Source organism: Pseudorca crassidens, chromosome 16 (assembly GCF_039906515.1).
Source record: "Pseudorca crassidens isolate mPseCra1 chromosome 16, mPseCra1.hap1, whole genome shotgun sequence".
Taxonomy (NCBI): Eukaryota; Metazoa; Chordata; class Mammalia; order Artiodactyla; family Delphinidae; genus Pseudorca; species Pseudorca crassidens.
In genome coordinates this window covers 9242287-9267440 of record NC_090311.1, presented here as the reverse complement: position 1 = coordinate 9267440, position 25154 = coordinate 9242287, and the positions used below count along the sequence as shown (strand labels likewise).

The 25154-nt window shown below is 56.4% G+C and overlaps 1 protein-coding gene across 1 annotated transcript in view; it reads left to right on the top strand.

The window, feature by feature from the left end:
* The window catches only part of DMBT1 (deleted in malignant brain tumors 1), a 54446-nt gene that overhangs the window by 10058 nt on the left and 19234 nt on the right, over positions 1-25154 (top strand). Inside the window, 23 exon segments of the mRNA XM_067711176.1 lie at positions 288-317; positions 1375-1698; positions 4198-4521; positions 5300-5329; positions 5895-5916; positions 6996-7342; positions 8121-8150; positions 8754-8783; positions 9842-10201; positions 10943-10972; positions 11574-11603; positions 12662-12985; positions 13764-13793; positions 14398-14427; positions 15486-15809; positions 16587-16620; positions 18280-18626; positions 19404-19482; positions 21119-21444; positions 22223-22252; positions 22855-22884; positions 23943-24266; positions 25044-25073. Of these exon segments, the coding sequence (XP_067567277.1) occupies positions 288-317; positions 1375-1698; positions 4198-4521; positions 5300-5329; positions 5895-5916; positions 6996-7342; positions 8121-8150; positions 8754-8783; positions 9842-10201; positions 10943-10972; positions 11574-11603; positions 12662-12985; positions 13764-13793; positions 14398-14427; positions 15486-15809; positions 16587-16620; positions 18280-18626; positions 19404-19482; positions 21119-21444; positions 22223-22252; positions 22855-22884; positions 23943-24266; positions 25044-25073 (3465 nt within the window).

Here is a 25154-nt window from a genome sequence, read left to right as displayed (position 1 = left end):
GCTTCGGGTCCCACCCCCCCCCGCGGAGTCCAAAAGGGATACTTTCCCCCGAGAGCACTCAGTCAGGAGAGCGTGCTAATTGCTCCTGTGGAGCGGGGCGCCTCATCGCCATGCCTTGGACATTGGAGGGCATGGTCCGGCTCACGGCCGGCTCTCAGAAAAGACCTATTCCTCCCCCAGGCAGTGGAGAGTCTCAGACCCCACATTCCCTGATGTGAGTGACAGGTCACTAGAGCAACCCTGACTGTAGACACCTTCTCTCTAATCCTGCTGTGCTTTCCCTTCAGGCTGGTGGACGCCCACAGCTCCTACCGAAGGTAAGCCTCACTTGGATCCTGCAAAACACTCCACTCATGAGGCCTGGGTGCAATTCCTGACTCTTGGTTTGAGCCTCTGAGCTCAGCACCTCATCTAATGTGGAGGGTTCCTTTCGCGTGCCAGAGTTGTGGAGAACCTTCACCTCCCAGTTGTGGCATACATTACTCAGAATGCTTTGGTTGCCAAGTGACCGGATCCCAACTCACACTGTCTTGAGTTGGGGGTGGGACTGGGGGCCGCAATGGCTTCCATAGGTCAGTGGTAGGACGGTCTTGAGGTAGATCTGGATCCAAAGTTCCAGTACAGCTTTTCCCCTGCACTTTTCTTACCCCTGTTGTCTCATGTTTACGGACTTCACTGTTGGCTTTCTTCCTGCCAAGGGACAGTTGTCAGCCTCAGGTGTACATCCCAGGAGGGAAGATAGTCTTTTTTTTCTAGCTCTTCAGCTGACAAGCCCTGGAAAGACTCTGAACAGCCTGCTACCTATAGATGCCTTCTTCGTAATGAAGTCCATGGGCTCTGATGATTTTCAGTGGGTGCACGGCTTGGTCAAGAGTCAGCACAATTTTGGGGTTAAAAATTGACATGAGTGAGTGCTCAGCAGAAAAGTAGTCTTCAGAATATCCTTGGGCCTGATGGAGTGGGTTCCCATGTGGGAGTGAACATCTGAAGGTGGCTCCTTGGCAGGGTCTGGGAAGCTGTCTCTGCTGGGCTCCTGCTACAGGGGCTCAAGTTCATCCCAGTGGTCCCTGGGGATTCAGGCTGTGGGCTTCCCCTCTTCCCACCTCCTTCCCAAGCCTGGGATTAGCCACTGAATTGCTGGGCCTTGTGGGGAACCCATCAGAGAACATGCGTTCCTCTGTCCACAGCCAAGGGTTCTATCAAACAGCCCCGTGGGGATAAATGATGATGACCGGGCTCAGTCAGGTCCTCCGGAAGGAAAACATTACCGTGAACTCAGAAGTCTTTCCCTGGAAGGATTCTGAATCGCGTTCGGTCCTCAGGACCTGTTCCTCTGGAAGACACAGGAGAGTGCATTTTCCCGTCTCCTTCCAGGAACTGAATCAGGATTGGCCCTGAGGCTGGTGAATGGAGGTGACAGGTGTGAAGGCCGGGTCGAGGTCCTGTACCGAGGCTCCTGGGGCACAGTGTGTGATGACAGCTGGGACACCAACGACGCCAACGTGGTCTGCAGGCAGCTGGGCTGTGGCTGGGCCACGTCGGCCCCTGGAAGTGCCCGGTACGGTCAGGGCTCAGGGCCGATCGTCCTAGACGACGTGGGCTGCTCGGGGCATGAGAGCTACCTGTGGAGCTGCCCTCACAATGGCTGGAACACACACAACTGTGGACACGGCGAGGACGCCGGTGTCGTCTGCTCAGGTTGGTCTCACATAAGCTGGGTGTCCCTCTCTGGGGGTGTGATTTCCTTCTTTCACTCTGATCCCCTCTCAAAGCATTTTCTACATTTCTCGCTTCCTTACATCACCTTGTCTCTCTGCTAAGAATTAGTATGAGCTCTTTGACCAGATGCCAGGCATGTAGATTGTGATTTGGAACAAAGACCCGAACTGAAAGTGACTTGAAGCCCTTTTTCTCCAGCCACAGTGCAAGGCAGAGGCAAGAGAGGCTAGTTCTGTCACGAGGTCTCTGAATGGAGGTCATGGCCTAGGACTGCAGGTGGCCCAGAGATTGGTTCCTGAGTCCTGCACGGTAGCCCCTGCAGGGAACTGGGATGCACTGTCTGGGCAGCAGGTCTGCCATGCGCAGGGCAGTGGCCCCTGTGTGGCCTGCCGGCCACAGCCTTGTCACCACCTACAGACAAGCCTGACAGATCTCACACGGGTTTTGGACTTTGAACTTGACGCCTCAGTGTTGCTGCCTCAGTGGGCCCATAAATGCTGTGTGGCTGATGACTGGTTTGGGTCCACTCGGTCATCTAGACACAGAGCTAATCAGCTTAACACAGGAAATAAGGGATGCTGGGCTGCCTGGACCTCTGAGGAGGAGCCTCTTTGGGGGGTGAGGATGGCAGAGGTCCCACCCCACGTGGCAGGGCTCAGGCATGGACTGAGCGTGTCACCTGCTCAGCGCCGTCCCCCTTTGCCCCTGTGGTGCCCCTTCTGTGCAAGGTGTCTGATCTGCCTTCTCTCTCTCCCAGGTGCCAGGCCCCAGTCCACGCTCCTGCCAGGTGAGTCCTGTGCCTCTTGACTCCGGGCTGTCCCCTCCGTCCCCACCCACCTCCACAGACTGCAGCCAGGAGCCCCAGGCGGGGCGAGTGGACGTTTGCCCCCTCTCAGTACCTGCCCTGGTCACTCTAGAGCGAGCAGACGCTTCCAGAGGAGCCATAGCACAAGGGTCCTCGGGTCTGACTCAGCGATTTAAGGGCATTGTGGCTACACAGTGTCTCCCCAGAGCTTTGGGTGACAGGGAGGCCTGTTCTGGGGTCATTTCTGCCTGAAAGCATTGTCTAGACCGAGAGTTATGTGTGCAGGGAGAACTGGGCTGCTTCGGGTCCCACCCCCCCCCGCGGAGTCCAAAAGGGATACTTTCCCCAGAGAGCACTCAGTCAGGAGAGCGTGCTAATTGCTCCTGTGGAGCGGGGCGCCTCATCGCCATGCCTTGGACATTGGAGGGCATGGTCTGGCTCACGGCCGGCTCTCAGAAAAAACCTATTCCTCCCCCAGGCAGTGGAGAGTCTCAGACCCCACATTCCCTGATGTGAGTGACAGGTCACTAGAGCAGCCCTGACTGTAGACACCTTCTCTCTAATCCTGCTGTGCTTTCCCTTCAGGCTGGTGGACGCCCACAGCTCCTACCGAAGGTAAGCCTCACTTGGATCCTGCAAAACACTCCACTCATGAGGCCTGGGTGCAATTCCTGACTCTTGGTTTGAGCCTCTGAGCTCAGCACCTCATCTAATGTGGAGGGTTCCTTTCGCGTGCCAGAGTTGTGGAGAACCTTCACCTCCCAGTTGTGGCATACATTACTCAGAATGCTTTGGTTGCCAAGTGACCGGATCCCAACTCACACTGTCTTGAGTTGGGGGTGGGACTGGGGGCCGCAATGGCTTCCATAGGTCAGTGGTAGGACGGTCTTGAGGTAGAGCTGGATCCAGAAGTTCCAGTACAGCTTTTCCCCTGCACTTTTCTTACCCCTATTTTCTCATGTTTATGGACTTCACTGTCGGCTTTCTTCCTGCCAAGGGACAGTTGTCAGCCTCAGGTGTACATCCCAGGAGGGGAGATAGTCTTTTTTTTCTAGCTTTTCAGCTGACAAGCCCTGGAAAGACTCTGAACAGCCTGCTACCTATAGATGCCTTCTTCGTAATGAAGTCCATGGGCTCTGATGATTTTCAGTGGGTGCACGGCTTGGTCAAGAGTCAGCACAATTTTGGGGTTAAAAAATGACATGAGTGAGTGCTCAGCAGAAAAGTAGTCTTCAGAATATCCTTGGGCCTGATGGAGTGGGTTCCCATGTGGGAGTGAACATCTGAAGGTGGCTCCTTGGCAGGGTCTGGGAGGCTGTCTCTGCTGGGCTCCTGCTACAGGGGCTCAAGTTCATCCCAGTGGTCCCTGGGGATTCAGGCTGTGGGCTTCCCCTCTTCCCACCTCCTTCCCAAGCCTGGGATCAGCCACTGAATTGCTGGGCCTTGTGGGGAGCCCATCAGAGAACATGCGTTCCTCTGTCCACTGCCAAGGGTTCTATCAAACAGCCCCGTGGGGATAAATGATGATGACCGGGCTCAGTCAGGTCCTCCGGAAGGAAAACATTACCGTGAACTCAGAAGTCTTTCCCTGGAAGGATTCTGAATCGCGTTCGGTCCTCAGGACCTGTTCCTCCGGAAGACACAGGAGAGTGCATTTTCCCGTGTCCTTCCAGGAACTGAATCAGGATTGGCCCTGAGGCTGGTGAATGGAGGTGACAGGTGTGAGGGCCGGGTCGAGGTCCTGTACCGAGGCTCCTGGGGCACAGTGTGTGATGACAGCTGGGACACCAACGACGCCAACGTGGTCTGCAGGCAGCTGGGCTGTGGCTGGGCCACGTCGGCCCCTGGAAGTGCCCGGTACGGTCAGGGCTCAGGGCCGATCGTCCTGGACGACGTGGGCTGCTCAGGGCATGAGAGCTACCTGTGGAGCTGCCCTCACAATGGCTGGAACACACACAACTGTGGACACAGCGAGGACGCCGGTGTCGTCTGCTCAGGTTGGTCTCACATAAGCTGGGTGTCCCTCTCTGGGGGTGTGATTTCCTTCTGACACTCTGATCCCCTCTCAAAGCATTTTCTACATTTCTTGCTTCCTTACATCACCTTGTCTCTCTGCTAAGAATTAGTATGAGCTCTTTGACCAGATACCAGGCATGTAGATGGTGATTTGGAACAAAGACCCGAACTGAAAGTGACTTGAAGCCCTTTTTCTCCAGCCACAGTGCAAGCCAGAGGCAAGAGAGGCTAGTTCTGTCACGAGGTCTCTGAATGGAGGTCATGGCCTAGGACTTCAGGTGGCCCAGGGATTGGTTCCTGCGTCCTGCACGGTAGCCCCTGCATGGAACTGGGATGCACTGTCTGGGCAGCAGGTCTGCCGTGCGCAGGGCAGTGGGCCCTGTGTGGCCTGCCGGCCACAGCCTTGTCACCACCTACAGACAAGCCTGACAGATCTCACACGGGTTTTGGACTTTGAACTTGACGCCTCAGTGTTGCTGCCTCAGTGGGCCCATAAATGCTGTGTGGCTGATGACTGGTTTGGGTCCACTCGGTCATCTAGACACAGAGCTAATCAGCTTAACACAGGAAATAAGGGCTGCCGGGCTGCCTGGACCTCTGAGGAGGAGCCTCTTTGGGGGGTGAGGATGGCAGAGGTCCCACCCCACGTGGCAGGGCTCAGGCATGGACTGAGCGTGTCACCTGCTCAGCGCCGTCCCCCTTTGCCCCTGTGGTGCCCCTTCTGTGCAAGGTGTCTGATCTGCCTTCTCTCTCTCCCAGGTGCCAGGCCCCAGTCCACGCTCCTGCCAGGTGAGTCCTGTGCCTCTTGACTCCGGGCTGTCCCCTCCGTCCCCACCCACCTCCACAGACTGCAGCCAGGAGCCCCAGGCGGGGCGAGTGGACGTTTGCCCCCTCTCAGTACCTGCCCTGGTCACTCTAGAGCGAGCAGACGCTTCCAGAGGAGCCATAGCACAAGGGTCCTCGGGTGTGACTCAGCGATTTAAGGGCATTGTGGCTACACAGTGTCTCCCCAGAGCTTTGGGTGACAGGGAGGCCTGTTCTGGGGTCATTTCTGCCTGAAAGCATTGTCCAGACCGCGAGTTATGTGTGCAGGGAGAACTGGGCTGCTTCGGGTCCCACCCCCCCCGCGGAGTCCAAAAGGGATACTTTCCCCCGAGAGCACTCAGTCAGGAGAGCGTGCTAATTGCTCCTGTGGAGCGGGGCGCCTCATCGCCATGCCTTGGACATTGGAGGGCATGGTCCGGCTCACGGCCGGCTCTCAGAAAAGACCTATTCCTCCCCCAGGCAGTGGAGAGTCTCAGACCCCACATTCCCTGATGTGAGTGACAGGTCACTAGAGCAACCCTGACTGTAGACACCTTCTCTCTAATCCTGCTGTGCTTTCCCTTCAGGCTGGTGGACGCCCACAGCTCCTACCGAAGGTAAGCCTCACTTGGATCCTGCAAAACACTCCACTCATGAGGCCTGGGTGCAATTCCTGACTCTTGGTTTGAGCCTCTGAGCTCAGCACCTCATCTAATGTGGAGGGTTCCTTTCGCGTGCCAGAGTTGTGGAGAACCTTCACCTCCCAGTTGTGGCATACATTACTCAGAATGCTTTGGTTGCCAAGTGACCGGATCCCAACTCACACTGTCTTGAGTTGGGGGTGGGACTGGGGGCCGCAATGGCTTCCATAGGTCAGTGGTAGGACGGTCTTGAGGTAGATCTGGATCCAAAGTTCCAGTACAGCTTTTCCCCTGCACTTTTCTTACCCCTGTTGTCTCATGTTTACGGACTTCACTGTTGGCTTTCTTCCTGCCAAGGGACAGTTGTCAGCCTCAGGTGTACATCCCAGGAGGGAAGATAGTCTTTTTTTTCTAGCTCTTCAGCTGACAAGCCCTGGAAAGACTCTGAACAGCCTGCTACCTATAGATGCCTTCTTCGTAATGAAGTCCATGGGCTCTGATGATTTTCAGTGGGTGCACGGCTTGGTCAAGAGTCAGCACAATTTTGGGGTTAAAAATTGACATGAGTGAGTGCTCAGCAGAAAAGTAGTCTTCAGAATATCCTTGGGCCTGATGGAGTGGGTTCCCATGTGGGAGTGAACATCTGAAGGTGGCTCCTTGGCGGGGTCTGGGAAGCTGTCTCTGCTGGGCTCCTGCTACAGGGGCTCAAGTTCATCCCAGTGGTCCCTGGGGATTCAGGCTGTGGGCTTCCCCTCTTCCCACCTCCTTCCCAAGCCTGGGATTAGCCACTGAATTGCTGGGCCTTGTGGGGAGCCCATCAGAGAACATGCGTTCCTCTGTCCACTGCCAAGGGTTCTATCAAACAGCCCCGTGGGGATAAATGATGATGACCGGGCTCAGTCAGGTCCTCCGGAAGGAAAACATTACCGTGAACTCAGAAGTCTTTCCCTGGAAGGATTCTGAATCGCGTTCGGTCCTCAGGACCTGTTCCTCTGGAAGACACAGGAGAGTGCATTTTCCCGTCTCCTTCCAGGAACTGAATCAGGATTGGCCCTGAGGCTAGTGAATGGAGGTGACAGGTGTGAAGGCCGGGTCGAGGTCCTGTACCGAGGCTCCTGGGGCACAGTGTGTGATGACAGCTGGGACACCAACGACGCCAACGTGGTCTGCAGGCAGCTGGGCTGTGGCTGGGCCACGTCGGCCCCTGGAAGTGCCCGGTACGGTCAGGGCTCAGGGCCGATCGTCCTAGACGACGTGGGCTGCTCGGGGCATGAGAGCTACCTGTGGAGCTGCCCTCACAATGGCTGGAACACACACAACTGTGGACACGGCGAGGACGCCGGTGTCGTCTGCTCAGGTTGGTCTCACATAAGCTGGGTGTCCCTCTCTGGGGGTGTGATTTCCTTCTTTCACTCTGATCCCCTCTCAAAGCATTTTCTACATTTCTCGCTTCCTTACATCACCTTGTCTCTCTGCTAAGAATTAGTATGAGCTCTTTGACCAGATGCCAGGCATGTAGATGGTGATTTGGAACAAAGACCCGAACTGAAAGTGACTTGAAGCCCTTTTTCTCCAGCCACAGTGCAAGGCAGAGGCAAGAGAGGCTAGTTCTGTCACGAGGTCTCTGAATGGAGGTCATGGCCTAGGACTGCAGGTGGCCCAGAGATTGGTTCCTGAGTCCTGCACGGTAGCCCCTGCAGGGAACTGGGATGCACTGTCTGGGCAGCAGGTCTGCCATGCGCAGGGCAGTGGCCCCTGTGTGGCCTGCCGGCCACAGCCTTGTCACCACCTACAGACAAGCCTGACAGATCTCACACGGGTTTTGGACTTTGAACTTGACGCCTCAGTGTTGCTGCCTCAGTGGGCCCATAAATGCTGTGTGGCTGATGACTGGTTTGGGTCCACTCGGTCATCTAGACACAGAGCTAATCAGCTTAACACAGGAAATAAGGGATGCTGGGCTGCCTGGACCTCTGAGGAGGAGCCTCTTTGGGGGGTGAGGATGGCAGAGGTCCCACCCCACGTGGCAGGGCTCAGGCATGGACTGAGCGTGTCACCTGCTCAGCGCCGTCCCCCTTTGCCCCTGTGGTGCCCCTTCTGTGCAAGGTGTCTGATCTGCCTTCTCTCTCTCCCAGGTGCCAGGCCCCAGTCCACGCTCCTGCCAGGTGAGTCCTGTGCCTCTTGACTCCGGGCTGTCCCCTCCGTCCCCACCCACCTCCACAGACTGCAGCCAGGAGCCCCAGGCGGGGCGAGTGGACGTTTGCCCCCTCTCAGTACCTGCCCTGGTCACTCTAGAGCGAGCAGACGCTTCCAGAGGAGCCATAGCACAAGGGTCCTCGGGTCTGACTCAGCGATTTAAGGGCATTGTGGCTACACAGTGTCTCCCCAGAGCTTTGGGTGACAGGGAGGCCTGTTCTGGGGTCATTTCTGCCTGAAAGCATTGTCTAGACCGAGAGTTATGTGTGCAGGGAGAACTGGGCTGCTTCGGGTCCCACCCCCCCCCGCGGAGTCCAAAAGGGATACTTTCCCCAGAGAGCACTCAGTCAGGAGAGCGTGCTAATTGCTCCTGTGGAGCGGGGCGCCTCATCGCCATGCCTTGGACATTGGAGGGCATGGTCTGGCTCACGGCCGGCTCTCAGAAAAAACCTATTCCTCCCCCAGGCAGTGGAGAGTCTCAGACCCCACATTCCCTGATGTGAGTGACAGGTCACTAGAGCAGCCCTGACTGTAGACACCTTCTCTCTAATCCTGCTGTGCTTTCCCTTCAGGCTGGTGGACGCCCACAGCTCCTACCGAAGGTAAGCCTCACTTGGATCCTGCAAAACACTCCACTCATGAGGCCTGGGTGCAATTCCTGACTCTTGGTTTGAGCCTCTGAGCTCAGCACCTCATCTAATGTGGAGGGTTCCTTTCGCGTGCCAGAGTTGTGGAGAACCTTCACCTCCCAGTTGTGGCATACATTACTCAGAATGCTTTGGTTGCCAAGTGACCGGATCCCAACTCACACTGTCTTGAGTTGGGGGTGGGACTGGGGGCCGCAATGGCTTCCATAGGTCAGTGGTAGGACGGTCTTGAGGTAGAGCTGGATCCAGAAGTTCCAGTACAGCTTTTCCCCTGCACTTTTCTTACCCCTATTTTCTCATGTTTATGGACTTCACTGTCGGCTTTCTTCCTGCCAAGGGACAGTTGTCAGCCTCAGGTGTACATCCCAGGAGGGGAGATAGTCTTTTTTTTCTAGCTTTTCAGCTGACAAGCCCTGGAAAGACTCTGAACAGCCTGCTACCTATAGATGCCTTCTTCGTAATGAAGTCCATGGGCTCTGATGATTTTCAGTGGGTGCACGGCTTGGTCAAGAGTCAGCACAATTTTGGGGTTAAAAAATGACATGAGTGAGTGCTCAGCAGAAAAGTAGTCTTCAGAATAACCTTGGGCCTGATAGAGTGGGTTCCCATGTGGGAGTGAACATCTGAAGGTGGCTCCTTGGCGGGGTCTGGGAGGCTGTCTCTGCTGGGCTCCTGCTACAGGGGCTCAAGTTCATCCCAGTGGTCCCTGGGGATTCAGGCTGTGGGCTTCCCCTCTTCCCACCTCCTTCCCAAGCCTGGGATTAGCCACTGAATTGCTGGGCCTTGTGGGGAACCCATCAGAGAACATGCGTTCCTCTGTCCACAGCCAAGGGTTCTATCAAACAGCCCCGTGGGGATAAATGATGATGACCGGGCTCAGTCAGGTCCTCCGGAAGGAAAACATTACCGTGAACTCAGAAGTCTTTCCCTGGAAGGATTCTGAATCGCGTTCGGTCCTCAGGACCTGTTCCTCTGGAAGACACAGGAGAGTGCATTTTCCCGTGTCCTTCCAGGAACTGAATCAGGATTGGCCCTGAGGCTAGTGAATGGAGGTGACAGGTGTGAAGGCCGGGTCGAGGTCCTGTACCGAGGCTCCTGGGGCACAGTGTGTGATGACAGCTGGGACACCAACGACGCCAACGTGGTCTGCAGGCAGCTGGGCTGTGGCTGGGCCACGTCGGCCCCTGGAAGTGCCCGGTACGGTCAGGGCTCAGGGCCGATCGTCCTGGACGACGTGGGCTGCTCAGGGCATGAGAGCTACCTGTGGAGCTGCCCTCACAATGGCTGGAACACACACAACTGTGGACACGGCGAGGACGCCGGTGTCGTCTGCTCAGGTTGGTCTCACATAAGCTGGGTGTCCCTCTCTGGGGGTGTGATTTCCTTCTTTCACTCTGATCCCCTCTCAAAGCATTTTCTACATTTCTTGCTTCCTTACATCACCTTGTCTCTCTGCTAAGAATTAGTATGAGCTCTTTGACAAGATGCCAGGCATGTAGATGGTGAATTGGAGCAAAGAACCAAACTGAAAGTGACTTGAAGCCCTTTTTCTCCAGCCACAGTGCAAGGCAGAGGCAAGAGAGGCTAGTTCTGTCACGAGGTCTCTGAATGGAGGTCATGGCCTAGGAATGCAGGGGGCCCAGGGTTTGGTTCCTGAGTCCGGGACAGTAGCCCCTGCAGGGAACTGGCATGCACTGTCTGGGCAGCAGGTCTGCCGTGCGCAGGGCAGTGGCCCCTGTGTGGTCTGCCGGGCACAGCCTTGTCACCACCTACAGACAAGCCTGACAGATCTCACACGGGTTTTGGACTTTGAACTTGACGCCTCAGTGTTGCTGCCTCAGTGGGCCCATAAATGCTGTGAGGCTGATGACTGGTTTGGGTCCACTCGGTCATCTAGACACAGAGCTAATCAGCTTCACACAGGAAATACGGGATGCTGGGCTGCCTGGACCTCTCAGGAGAGCCTCTTTGGGGGGTGAGGATGGCAGAGGTCCCACCCTGCGTGGCAGGGCTCAGGCATGGACTGAGCGTGTCACCTGCTCAGCGCCGTCCCCCTTTGCCCCTGTGGTGCCCCTTCTGCGCAAGGTGTCTGATCTGCCTTCTCTCTCTCCCAGGTGCCAGGCCCCAGTCCACGCTCCTGCCAGGTGAGTCCTGTGCCTCTTGACTCCGGGCTGTCCCCTCCGTCCCCACCCACCTCCACAGACTCCAGCCAGGAGCCCCAGGCGGGGCGAGTGGACGTTTGCCCCCTCTCAGTACCTGCCCTGGTCACTCTAGAGCGAGCAGACGCTTCCAGAGGAGCCATAGCACAAGGGTCTCGGGTCTGACTCAGCGATTTAAGGGCATTGTGGCTACACAGTGTCTCCCCAGAGCTTTGGGTGACAGGGAGGCCTGTTCTGGGGTCATTTCTGCCTGAAAGCATTGTCTAGACAGAGGGTTATGTGTGCAGGGAGAACTGGGCTGCTTCGGGTCCCACCCCCCCCGCGGAGTCCAAAAGGGATACTTTCCCCAGAGAGCACTCAGTCAGGAGAGCGTGCTAATTGCTCCTGTGGAGCGGGGCGCCTCATCGCCATGCCTTGGACATTGGAGGGCATGGTCCGGCTCACGGCCGGCTCTCAGAAAAGACCTATTCCTCCCCCAGGCAGTGGAGAGTCTCAGACCCCACATTCCCTGATGTGAGTGACAGGTCACTAGAGCAGCCCTGACTGTAGACACCTTCTCTCTAATCCTGCTGTGCTTTCCCTTCAGGCTGGTGGACGCCCACAGCTCCTACCGAAGGTAAGCCTCACTTGGATCCTGCAAAACACTCCACTCATGAGGCCTGGGTGCAATTCCTGACTCTTGGTTTGAGCCTCTGAGCTCAGCACCTCATCTAATGTGGAGGGTTCCTTTCGCGTGCCAGAGTTGTGGAGAACCTTCACCTCCCAGTTGTGGCATACATTACTCAGAATGCTTTGGTTGCCAAGTGACCGGATCCCAACTCACACTGTCTTGAGTTGGGGGTGGGACTGGGGGCCGCAATGGCTTCCATAGGTCAGTGGTAGGACGGTCTTGAGGTAGAGCTGGATCCAGAAGTTCCAGTACAGCTTTTCCCCTGCACTTTTCTTACCCCTATTTTCTCATGTTTATGGACTTCACTGTCGGCTTTCTTCCTGCCAAGGGACAGTTGTCAGCCTCAGGTGTACATCCCAGGAGGGGAGATAGTCTTTTTTTTCTAGCTTTTCAGCTGACAAGCCCTGGAAAGACTCTGAACAGCCTGCTACCTATAGATGCCTTCTTCGTAATGAAGTCCATGGGCTCTGATGATTTTCAGTGGGTGCACGGCTTGGTCAAGAGTCAGCACAATTTTGGGGTTAAAAAATGACATGAGTGAGTGCTCAGCAGAAAAGTAGTCTTCAGAATATCCTTGGGCCTGATGGAGTGGGTTCCTATGTGGGAGTGAACATCTGAAGGTGGCTCCTTGGCGGGGTCTGGGAGGCTGTCTCTGCTGGGCTCCTGCTACAGGGGCTCAAGTTCATCCCAGTGGTCCCTGGGGATTCAGGCTGTGGGCTTCCCCTCTTCCCACCTCCTTCCCAAGCCTGGGATTAGCCACTGAATTGCTGGGCCTTGTGGGGAACCCATCAGAGAACATGCGTTCCTCTGTCCACTGCCAAGGGTTCTATCAAACAGCCCCGTGGGGATAAATGATGATGACCGGGCTCAGTCAGGTCCTCCGGAAGGAAAACATTACCGTGAACTCAGAAGTCTTTCCCTGGAAGGATTCTGAATCGCGTTCGGTCCTCAGGACCTGTTCCTCTGGAAGACACAGGAGAGTGCATTTTCCCGTGTCCTTCCAGGAACTGAATCAGGATTGGCCCTGAGGCTGGTGAATGGAGGTGACAGGTGTGAGGGCCGGGTCGAGGTCCTGTACCGAGGCTCCTGGGGCACAGTGTGTGATGACAGCTGGGACACCAACGACGCCAACGTGGTCTGCAGGCAGCTGGGCTGTGGCTGGGCCACGTCGGCCCCTGGAAGTGCCCGGTACGGTCAGGGCTCAGGGCCGATCGTCCTGGACGACGTGCGCTGCTCGGGGCATGAGAGCTACCTGTGGAGCTGCCCTCACAATGGCTGGAACACACACAACTGTGGACACAGCGAGGACGCCAGTGTCGTCTGCTCAGGTTGGTCTCACATAAGCTGGGTGTCCCTCTCTGGGGGTGTGATTTCCTTCTGACACTCTGATCCCCTCTCAAAGCATTTTCTACATTTCTTGCTTCCTTACATCACCTTGTCTCTCTGCTAAGAATTAGTATGAGCTCTTTGACCAGATACCAGGCATGTAGATGGTGATTTGGAACAAAGACCCGAACTGAAAGTGACTTGAAGCCCTTTTTCTCCAGCCACAGTGCAAGGCAGAGGCAAGAGAGGCTAGTTCTGTCACGAGGTCTCTGAATGGAGGTCATGGCCTAGGACTTCAGGTGGCCCAGGGATTGGTTCCTGCGTCCTGCACGGTAGCCCCTGCACGGAACTGGGATGCACTGTCTGGGCAGCAGGTCTGCCGTGCGCAGGGCAGTGGGCCCTGTGTGGCCTGCCGGCCACAGCCTTGTCACCACCTACAGACAAGCCTGACAGATCTCACACGGGTTTTGGACTTTGAACTTGACGCCTCAGTGTTGCTGCCTCAGTGGGCCCATAAATGCTGTGTGGCTGATGACTGGTTTGGGTCCACTCGGTCATCTAGACACAGAGCTAATCAGCTTAACACAGGAAATAAGGGCTGCCGGGCTGCCTGGACCTCTGAGGAGGAGCCTCTTTGGGGGTTGAGGATGGCAGAGGTCCCACCCCACGTGGCAGGGCTCAGGCATGGACTGAGCGTGTCACCTGCTCAGCGCCGTCCCCCTTTGCCCCTGTGGTGCCCCTTCTGTGCAAGGTGTCTGATCTGCCTTCTCTCTCTCCCAGGTGCCAGGCCCCAGTCCACGCTCCTGCCAGGTGAGTCCTGTGCCTCTTGACTCCGGGCTGTCCCCTCCGTCCCCACCCACCTCCACAGACTCCAGCCAGGAGCCCCAGGCGGGGCGAGTGGACGTTTGCCCCCTCTCAGTACCTGCCCTGGTCACTCTAGAGCGAGCAGACGCTTCCAGAGGAGCCATAGCACAAGGGTCCTCGGGTCTGACTCAGCGATTTAAGGGCATTGTGGCTACACAGTGTCTCCCCAGAGCTTTGGGTGACAGGGAGGCCTGTTCTGGGGTCATTTCTGCCTGAAAGCATTGTCTAGACCGAGAGTTATGTGTGCAGGGAGAACTGGGCTGCTTCGGGTCCCACCCCCCCCCCGCGGAGTCCAAAAGGGATACTTTCCCCAGAGAGCACTCAGTCAGGAGAGCGTGCTAATTGCTCCTGTGGAGCGGGGCGCCTCATCGCCATGCCTTGGACATTGGAGGGCATGGTCTGGCTCACGGCCGGCTCTCAGAAAAAACCTATTCCTCCCCCAGGCAGTGGAGAGTCTCAGACCCCACATTCCCTGATGTGAGTGACAGGTCACTAGAGCAGCCCTGACTGTAGACACCTTCTCTCTAATCCTGCTGTGCTTTCCCTTCAGGCTGGTGGACGCCCACAGCTCCTACCGAAGGTAAGCCTCACTTGGATCCTGCAAAACACTCCACTCATGAGGCCTGGGTGCAATTCCTGACTCTTGGTTTGAGCCTCTGAGCTCAGCACCTCATCTAATGTGGAGGGTTCCTTTCGCGTGCCAGAGTTGTGGAGAACCTTCACCTCCCAGTTGTGGCATACATTACTCAGAATGCTTTGGTTGCCAAGTGACCGGATCCCAACTCACACTGTCTTGAGTTGGGGGTGGGACTGGGGGCCGCAATGGCTTCCATAGGTCAGTGGTAGGACGGTCTTGAGGTAGAGCTGGATCCAGAAGTTCCAGTACAGCTTTTCCCCTGCACTTTTCTTACCCCTATTTTCTCATGTTTATGGACTTCACTGTCGGCTTTCTTCCTGCCAAGGGACAGTTGTCAGCCTCAGGTGTACATCCCAGGAGGGGAGATAGTCTTTTTTTTCTAGCTTTTCAGCTGACAAGCCCTGGAAAGACTCTGAACAGCCTGCTACCTATAGATGCCTTCTTCGTAATGAAGTCCATGGGCTCTGATGATTTTCAGTGGGTGCACGGCTTGGTCAAGAGTCAGCACAATTTTGGGGTTAAAAAATGACATGAGTGAGTGCTCAGCAGAAAAGTAGTCTTCAGAATATCCTTGGGCCTGATGGAGTGGGTTCCCATGTGGGAGTGAACATCTGAAGGTGGCTCCTTGGCGGGGTCTGGGAGGCTGTCTCTGCTGGGCTCCTGCTACAGGGGCTCAAGTTCATCCCAGTGGTCCCTGGGGATTCAGGCTGTGGGCTTCCCCTCTTCCCACCTCCTTCCCAAGCCTGGGATTAGCCACTGAATTGCTGGGCCTTGTGGGGAACCCATCAGAGAACATGCGTTCCTCTGTCCACAGCCAAGGGTTCTATCAAACAGCCCCATGGGGATAAATGATGATGACCGGGCTCAGTCAGGTCCTCCGGAAGGAAAACATTACCGTGAACTCAGAAGTCTTTCCCTGGAAGGATTCTGAATCGCGTTCGGTCCTCAGGACCTGTTCCTCTGGAAGACACAGGAGAGTGCATTTTCCCGTGTCCTTCCAGGAACTGAATCAGGATTGGCCCTGAGGCTAGTGAATGGAGGTGACAGGTGTGAAGGCCGGGTCGAGGTCCTGTACCGAGGCTCCTGGGGCACAGTGTGTGATGACAGCTGGGACACCAACGACGCCAACGTGGTCTGCAGGCAGCTGGGCTGTGGCTGGGCCACGTCGGCCCCTGGAAGTGCCCGGTACGGTCAGGGCCCAGGGCCGATCGTCCTGGACGACGTGCGCTGCTCAGGGCATGAGAGCTACCTGTGGAGCTGCCCTCACAATGGCTGGAACACACACAACTGTGGACACGGCGAGGACGCCGGTGTCGTCTGCTCAGGTTGGTCTCACATAAGCTGGGTGTCCCTCTCTGGGGGTGTGATTTCCTTCTGACACTCTGATCCCCTCTCAAAGCATTTTCTACATTTCTTGCTTCCGTACATCACCGTGTCTCTCTGCTAAGAATTAGTATGAGCTCTTTGACAAGATGCCAGGCATGTAGATGGTGAATTGGAGCAAAGAACCAAACTGAAAGTGACTTGAAGCCCTTTTTCTCCAGCCACAGTGCAAGCCAGAGGCAAGAGAGGCTAGTTCTGTCACGAGGTCTCTGAATGGAGGTCATGGCCTAGGAATGCAGGTGGCCCAGGGTTTGGTTCCTGAGTCCTGCACGGTAGCCCCTGCAGGGAACTGGGATGCACTGTCTGGGCAGCAGGTCTGCCGTGCGCAGGGCAGTGGCCCCTGTGTGGCCTGCCGGCCACAGCCTTGTCACCACCTACAGACAAGCCTGACAGATCTCACACGGGTTTTGGACTTTGAACTTGACGCCTCAGTGTTGCTGCCTCAGTGGGCCCATAAATGCTGTGAGGCTGATGACTGGTTTGGGTCCACTCGGTCATCTAGACACAGAGCTAATCAGCTTCACACAGGAAATACGGGATGCTGGGCTGCCTGGACCTCTCAGGAGAGCCTCTTTGGGGGGTGAGGATGGCAGAGGTCCCACCCTGCGTGGCAGGGCTCAGGCATGGACTGAGCGTGTCACCTGCTCAGCGCCGTCCCCCTTTGCCCCTGTGGTGCCCCTTCTGTGCAAGGTGTCTGATCTGCCTTCTCTCTCTCCCAGGTGCCAGGCCCCAGTCCACGCTCCTGCCAGGTGAGTCCTGTGCCTCTTGACTCCGGGCTGTCCCCTCCGTCCCCACCCACCTCCACAGACTCCAGCCAGGAACCCCAGGCGGGGCGAGTGGACGTTTGCCCCCTCTCAGTACCTGCCCTGGTCACTCTAGAGCGAGCAGACGCTTCCAGAGGAGCCATAGCACAAGGGTCCTCGGGTCTGACTCAGCGATTTAAGGACATTGTGGCTATAGTGTCTCCCCAGAGCTTTGGGTGACAGGGAGGCCTGTTCTGGGGTCATTTCTGCCTGAAAGCATTGTCTAGACCGAGAGTTATGTGTGCAGGGAGAACTGGGCTGTTTCGGGTCCCACCCCCCCTGCGGAGTCCAAAAGGGATACTTTCCCCAGAGAGCACTCAGTCAGGAGAGCGTGCTAATTGCTCCTGTGGAGCGGGGCGCCTCATCGCCATGCCTTGGACATTGGAGGGCATGGTCCGGCTCACGGCCGGCTCTCAGAACAGCCCTATTCCTCCCCCAGGCAGTGGAGAGTCTCAGACCCCACATTCCCTGATGTGAGTGACAGGTCACTAGAGCAGCCCTGACTGTAGACACCTTCTCTCTAATCCTGCTGTGCTTTCCCTTAAGGCTCGGGGACGTCCACAGCTCCTGCCAATGGTAAGCATGACTTGGATCCTGCAGACACTCCACTCATCAGGCCTGGGTGCAATTCCTGACTCTTGGTTTGAGCCTCTGAGCTCAGCACCTCATCTAATGTGGAGGGTTCCTTTCGCGTGCCAGAGTTGTGGAGAACCTTCACCTCCCAGTTGTGGCATACATTACTCAGAATGCTTTGGTTGCCAAGTGACAGGATCCCAACTCACACTCTCTGAAGTTGGGGGTGGGACTGGGGGCCGCAATGGCTTTCATAGGTCAGTGGTAGGACGGTCTTCAGGTAGATCTGGATCCAGAGTTCCAGTACAGCTTTTCCCCTGCACTTTTATTACCCCTATTTTCTCATGTTTATGGACTTCACTGTCAGCTTTCTTCCTGCCAAGGGACAGTTGTCAGCCTCAGGTGTACATCCCAGGAGGGGAGATAGTCTTTTTTTTCTAGCTCTTCAGCTGACAAGCCCTGGAAAGACTCTGAACAGCCTGCTACCTATAGATGCCTTCTTCGTAATGAAGTCCATGGGCTCTGATGATTTTCAGTGGGTGCACGGCTTGGTCAAGAGTCAGCACAATTTTGGGGTTAAAAAATGACATGAGTGAGTGCTCAGCAGAAAAGTAGTCTTCAGAATAACCTTGGGCCTGATGGAGTGGGTTCCCATGTGGGAGTGAACATCTGAAGGTGGCTCCTTGGCGGGGTCTGGGAGGCTGTCTCTGCTGGGCTCCTGCTACAGGGGCTCAAGTTCATCCCAGTGGTCCCTGGGGATTCAGGCTGTGGGCTTCCCCTCTTCCCACCTCCTTCCCAAGCCTGGGATTAGCCACTGAATTGCTGGGCCTTGTGGGGAACCCATCAGAGAACATGCGTTCCTCTGTCCACAGCCAAGGGTTCTATCAAACAGCCCCGTGGGGATAAATGATGATGACCGGGCTCAGTCAGGTCCTCCGGAAGGAAAACATTACCGTGAACTCAGAAGTCTTTCCCTGGAAGGATTCTGAATCGCGTTCGGTCCTCAGGACCTGTTCCTCTGGAAGACACAGGAGAGTGCATTTTCCCGTCTCCTTCCAGGAACTGAATCAGGATTGGCCCTGAGGCTAGTGAATGGAGGTGACAGGTGTGAGGGCCGGGTCGAGGTCCTGTACCGAGGCTCCTGGGGCACAGTGTGTGATGACAGCTGGGACACCAACGACGCCAACGTGGTCTGCAGGCAGCTGGGCTGTGGCTGGGCCACGTCGGCCCCTGGAAGTGCCCGGTACGGTCAGGGCTCAGGGCCGATCGTCCTGGACGACGTGGGCTGCTCAGGGCATGAGAGCTACCTGTGGAGCTGCCCTCACAATGGCTGGAACACACACAACTGTGGACACAGCGAGGACGCCGGTGTCGTCTGCTCAGGTTGGTCTCACATAAGCTGGGTGTCCCTCTCTGGGGGTGTGATTTCCTTCTGACACTCTGATCCCCTCTCAAAGCATTTTCTACATTTCTTGCTTCCGTACATCACCGTGTCTCTCTGCTAAGAATTAGTATGAGCTCTTTGACAAGATGCCAGGCATGTAGATGGTGAATTGGAGCAAAGAACCAAACTGAAAGTGACTTGAAGCCCTTTTTCTCCAGCCACAGTGCAAGCCAGAGGCAAGAGAGGCTAGTTCTGTCACGAGGTCTCTGAATGGAGGTCATGGCCTAGGAATGCAGGTGGCCCAGGGTTTGGTTCCTGAGTCCTGCACGGTAGCCCCTGCAGGGAACTGGCATGCACTGTCTGGGCAGCAGGTCTGCCGTGCGCAGGGCAGTGGCCCCTGTGTGGCCTGCCGGCCACAGCCTTGTCACCACCTACAGACAAGCCTGACAGATCTCACACGGGTTTTGGACTTTGAACTAGACGCCTCAGTGTTGCTGCCTCAGTGGGCCCATAAATGCTGTGAGGCTGATGACTGGTTTGGGTCCACTCGGTCATCTAGACACAGAGCTAATCAGCTTCACACAGGAAATACGGGATGCTGGGCTGCCTGGACCTCTCAGGAGAGCCTCTTTGGGGGGTGAGGATGGCAGAGGTCCCACCCTGCGTGGCAGGGCTCAGGCATGGACTGAGCGTGTCACCTGCTCAGCGCCGTCCCCCTTTGCCCCTGTGGTGCCCCTTCTGTGCAAGGTGTCTGATCTGCCTTCTCTCTCTCCCAGGTGCCAGGCCCCAGTCCACGCGCCTGCCAGGTGAGTCCTGTGCCTCTTGACTCCGGGCTGTCCCCTCCGTCCCCACCCACCTCCACAGACTCCAGCCAGGAGCCCCAGGCGGGGCGAGTGGACGTTTGCCCCCTCTCAGTACCTGCCCTGGTCACTCTAGAGTGAGCAGACGCTTCCAGAGGAGCCATAGCACAAGGGTCCTCGGGTCTGACTCAGCGATTTAAGGACATTGTGGCTATAGTGTCTCCCCAGAGCTTTGGGTGACAGGGAGTCCTGTTCTGGGGTCATTTCTGCCTGAAAGCATTGTCTAGACCGAGAGTTATGTGTGCAGGGAGAACTGGGCTGCTTCGGGTCCCACCCCCCCCCGCGGAGTCCAAAAGGGATACTTTCCCCAGAGAGCACTCAGTCAGGAGAGCGTGCTAATTGCTCCTGTGGAGCGGGGCGCCTCATCGCCATGCCTTGGACATTGGAGGGCATGGTCCGGCTCACGGCCGGCTCTCAGAAAAAACCTATTCCTCCCCCAGGCAGTGGAGAGTCTCAGACCCCACATTCCCTGATGTGAGTGACAGGTCACTAGAGCAGCCCTGACTGTAGACACCTTCTCTCTAATCCTGCTGTGCTTTCCCTTAAGGCTCGGGGACGCCCACAGCTCCTGCCAATGGTAAGCATGACTTGGATCCTGCAGACACTCCACTCATCAGGCCTGGGTGCAATTCCTGACTCTTGGTTTGAGCCTCTGAGCTCAGCACCTCATCTAATGTGGAGGGTTCCTTTCGCGTGCCAGAGTTGTGGAGAACCTTCACCTCCCAGTTGTGGCATACATTACTCAGAATGCTTTGGTTGCCAAGTGACAGGATCCCAACTCACACTCTCTGAAGTTGGGGGTGGGACTGGGGGCCGCAATGGCTTTCATAGGTCAGTGGTAGGACGGTCTTCAGGTAGATCTGGATCCAGAGTTCCAGTACAGCTTTTCCCCTGCACTTTTATTACCCCTATTTTCTAATGTTTATGGACTTCACTGTCAGCTTTCTTCCTGCCAAGGGACAGTTGTCAGCCTCAGGTGTACATCCCAGGAGGGGAGATAGTCTTTTTTTTCTAGCTCTTCAGCTGACAAGCCCTGGAAAGACTCTGAACAGCCTGCTACCTATAGATGCCTTCTTCGTAATGAAGTCCATGGGCTCTGATGATTTTCAGTGGGTGCACGGCTTGGTCAAGGGTCAGCACAATTTTGGGGTTAAAAAATGACATGAGTGAGTGCTCAGCAGAAAAGTAGTGTCTAGAATAACCTTGGGCCTGATGGAGTGGGTTCCCATGTGGGAGTGAACATCTGAAGGTGGCTCCTTGGCGGGGTCTGGGAAGCTGTCTCTGCTGGGCTCCTGCTGAAGCGGCTCAAGTTCATCCCAGTGGTCCCTGCGGATTCAGGCTGTGGGCTTCCCCTCTTCCCACCTCCTTCCCAAGGCTGGGATCAGCCACTGAATTGCTGGGCCTTGTGGGGAACCCATCAGAGAACATGTGTTCCTCTGTCCACTGCCAAGGGTTCTATCAAACAGCCCCGTGGAGATAAATGACGATGACCGGGCTCAGTCAGGTCCTCCGGAAGGAAAACATTACCGTGAACTCAGAAGTCTTTCCCTGGAAGGATTCTGAATCGCGTTCGGTCCTCAGGACCTGTTCCTCCGGAAGACACAGGAGAGTGCATTTTCCCGTCTCCTTCCAGGAACTGAATCAGGATTGGCCCTGAGGCTGGTGAATGGAGGTGACAGGTGTGAGGGCCGGGTCGAGGTCCTGTACCGAGGCTCCTGGGGCACAGTGTGTGATGACAGCTGGGACACCAACGACGCCGACGTGGTCTGCAGGCAGCTGGGCTGTGGCTGGGCCACGTCGGCCCCTGGAAGTGCCCGGTACGGTCAGGGCTCAGGGCCGATCGTCCTGGATAATGTGGGCTGCTCGGGGCATGAGAGCTACCTGTGGAGCTGCCCTCACAATGGCTGGAACACACACAACTGTGGACACGGCGAGGACGCCGGTGTCGTCTGCTCAGGTTGGTCTCACATAAGCTGGGTGTCCCTCTCTGGGGGTGTGGTTTCCTTCTTTCACTCTGATCCCCTCTCAAAGCATTTTCTACACTTCTCACTTCCTTACATCACCTTGTCTCTCTGCTAAGAATTAGTATGAGCTCTTTGACCAGATGCCAGGCATGTAGATGGTGATTTGGAACAAAGACCCGAACTGAAAGTGACTTGAAGCCCTTTTTCTCCAGCCACAGTGCAAGGCAGAGGCAAGAGAGGCTAGTTCTGTCACGAGGTCTCTGAATGGAGGTCATGGCCTAGGACTGCAGGTGGCCCAGGGATTGGTTGCTGAGTCCTGCACGGTAGCCCCTGCAGGGAACTTGGATGCACTGTCTGGGCAGCAGGTCTGCCGTGCGCAGGGCAGTGGCCCCTGTGTGGCCTGCCGGCCACAGCCTTGTCACCACCTACAGACAAGCCTGACAGATCTCACACGGGTTTTGGACTTTGAACTTGACGCCTCAGTGTTGCTGCCTCAGTGGGCCCATAAATGCTGTGTGGCTGATGACTGGTTTGGGTCCACTCGGTCATCTAGACACAGAGCTAATCAGCTTCACACAGGAAATAAGGGCTGCCGGGCTGCCTGGACCTCTGAGGAGGAGCCTCTTTGGGGGGTGAGGATGGCAGAGGTCCCACCCCACGTGGCAGGGCTCAGGCATGGACTGAGCGTGTCACCTGCTCAGCGCCGTCCCCCTTTGCCCCTGTGGTGCCCCTTCTGCGCAAGGTGTCTGATCTGCCTTCTCTCTCTCCCAGCTGCCACGCCCCAGTCCACGCTCCTGCCAGGTGAGTCCTGTGCCTCTTGACTCCGGGCTGTCCCCTCCGTCCCCACTGACCTCCACAGACTGCAGCCAGGAGCCCCAGGCGGGGCGAGTGGACGTTTGCCCCCTCTCAGTACCTGCCCTGGTCACTCTAGAGCGAGCAGACGCTTCCAGAGGAGCCATAGCACAAGGGTCCTCGGGTCTGACTCAGCGATTTAAGGGCATTGTGGCTACACAGTGTCTCCCCAGAGCTTTGGGTGACAGGGAGGCCTGTTCTGGGGTCATTTCTGCCTGAAAGCATTGTCTAGACAGAGGGTTATGTGTGCAGGGAGAACTGGGCTGCTTCGGGTCCCACCCCCCCCGCGGAGTCCAAAAGGGATGCTTTCCCCAGAGAGCACTCAGTCAGGAGAGCGTGCTAATTGCTCCTGTGGAGCGGGGCGCCTCATCGCCATGCCTTGGACATTGGAGGGCATGGTCCGGCTCACGGCCAGCTCTCAGAAAAAACCTATTCCTCCCCCAGGCAGTGGAGAGTCTCAGACCCCACATTCCCTGATGTGAGTGACAGGTCACTAGAGCAGCCCTGACTGTAGACACCTTCTCTCTAATCCTGCTGTGCTTTCCCTTCAGGCTGGTGGACGCCCACAGCTCCTACCGAAGGTAAGCCTCACTTGGATCCTGCAAAACACTCCACTCATGAGGCCTGGGTGCAATTCCTGACTCTTGGTTTGAGCCTCTGAGCTCAGCACCTCATCTAATGTGGAGGGTTCCTTTCGCGTGCCAGAGTTGTGGAGAACCTTCACCTCCCAGTTGTGGCATACATTACTCAGAATGCTTTGGTTGCCAAGTGGCAGGATCCCAACTCACACTGTCTTGAGTTGGGGGTGGGACTGGGGGCCGCAATGGCTTCCATAGGTCAGTGGTAGGACGGTCTTGAGGTAGAGCTGGATCCAGAAGTTCCAGTACAGCTTTTCCCCTGCACTTTTCTTACCCCTGTTGTCTCATGTTTACGGACTTCAGTGTCAGCTTTCTTCCTGCGAAGGGACAGTTGTCAGCCTCAGGTGTACATCCCGGGAGGGGAGATAGTCTTTTTTTTCTAGCTCTTCAGCTGACAAGCCCTGGAAAGACTCTGAACAGCCTGCTACCTATAGATGCCTTCTTCGTAATGAAGTCCATGGGCTCTGATGATTTTCAGTGGGTGCACGGCTTGGTCAAGAGTCAGCACAATTTTGGGGTTAAAAAATGACATGAGTGAGTGCTCAGCAGAAAAGTAGTCTTCAGAATAACCTTGGGCCTGATGGAGTGGGTTCCCATGTGGGAGTGAACATCTGAAGGTGGCTCCTTGGCGGGGTCTGTGAAGCTGTCTCTGCTGGGCTCCTGCTACAGGGCCTCAAGTTCATCCCAGTGGTCCCTGGGGATTCAGGCTGTGGGCTTCCCCTCTTCCCACCTCCTTCCCAAGCCTGGGATTAGCCACTGAATTGCTGGGCCTTGTGGGGAGCCCATCAGAGAACATGCGTTCCTCTGTCCACTGCCAAGGGTTCTATCAAACAGCCCCGTGGGGATAAATGATGATGACCGGGCTCAGTCAGGTCCTCCGGAAGGAAAACATTACCGTGAACTCAGAAGTCTTTCCCTGGAAGGATTCTGAATCGCGTTCGGTCCTCAGGACCTGTTCCTCTGGAAGACACAGGAGAGTGCATTTTCCCGTCTCCTTCCAGGAACTGAATCAGGATTGGCCCTGAGGCTAGTGAATGGAGGTGACAGGTGTGAGGGCCGGGTCGAGGTCCTGTACCGAGGCTCCTGGGGCACAGTGTGTGATGACAGCTGGGACACCAACGACGCCAACGTGGTCTGCAGGCAGCTGGGCTGTGGCTGGGCCACGTCGGCCCCTGGAAGTGCCCAGTACGGTCAGGGCTCAGGGCCGATCGTCCTAGACGATGTTCGCTGCATGGGGCACGAGAGCTACCTGTGGAGCTGCCCTCACAATGGCTGGAACACACACAACTGTGGACACGGCGAGGACGCCGGTGTCGTCTGCTCAGGTTGGTCTCACATAAGCTGGGTGTCCCTCTCTGGGGGTGTGATTTCCTTCTGACACTCTGATCCCCTCTCAAAGCATTTTCTACATTTCTTGCTTCCGTACATCACCGTGTCTCTCTGCTAAGAATTAGTATGAGCTCTTTGACAAGATGCCAGGCATGTAGATGGTGAATTGGAGCAAAGAACCAAACTGAAAGTGACTTGAAGCCCTTTTTCTCCAGCCACAGTGCAAGGCAGAGGCAAGAGAGGCTAGTTCTGTCACGAGGTCTCTGAATGGAGGTCATGGCCTAGGAATGCAGGTGGCCCAGGGTTTGGTTCCTGAGTCCGGGACAGTAGCCCCTGCAGGGAACTGGCATGCACTGTCTGGGCAGCAGGTCTGCCGTGCGCAGGGCAGTGGCCCCTGTGTGGCCTGCCGGCCACAGCCTTGTCACCACCTACAGACAAGCCTGACAGATCTCACACGGGTTTTGGACTTTGAACTTGACGCCTCAGTGTTGCTGCCTCAGTGGGCCCATAAATGCTGTGAGGCTGATGACTGGTTTGGGTCCACTCGGTCATCTAGACACAGAGCTAATCAGCTTCACACAGGAAATACGGGATGCTGGGCTGCCTGGACCTCTCAGGAGAGCCTCTTTGGGGGGTGAGGATGGCAGAGGTCCCACCCTGCGTGGCAGGGCTCAGGCATGGACTGAGCGTGTCACCTGCTCAGCGCCGTCCCCCTTTGCCCCTGTGGTGCCCCTTCTGCGCAAGGTGTCTGATCTGCCTTCTCTCTCTCCCAGGTGCCAGGCCCCAGTCCACGCTCCTGCCAGGTGAGTCCTGTGCCTCTTGACTCCGGGCTGTCCCCTCCGTCCCCACCCACCTCCACAGACTCCAGCCAGGAACCCCAGGCG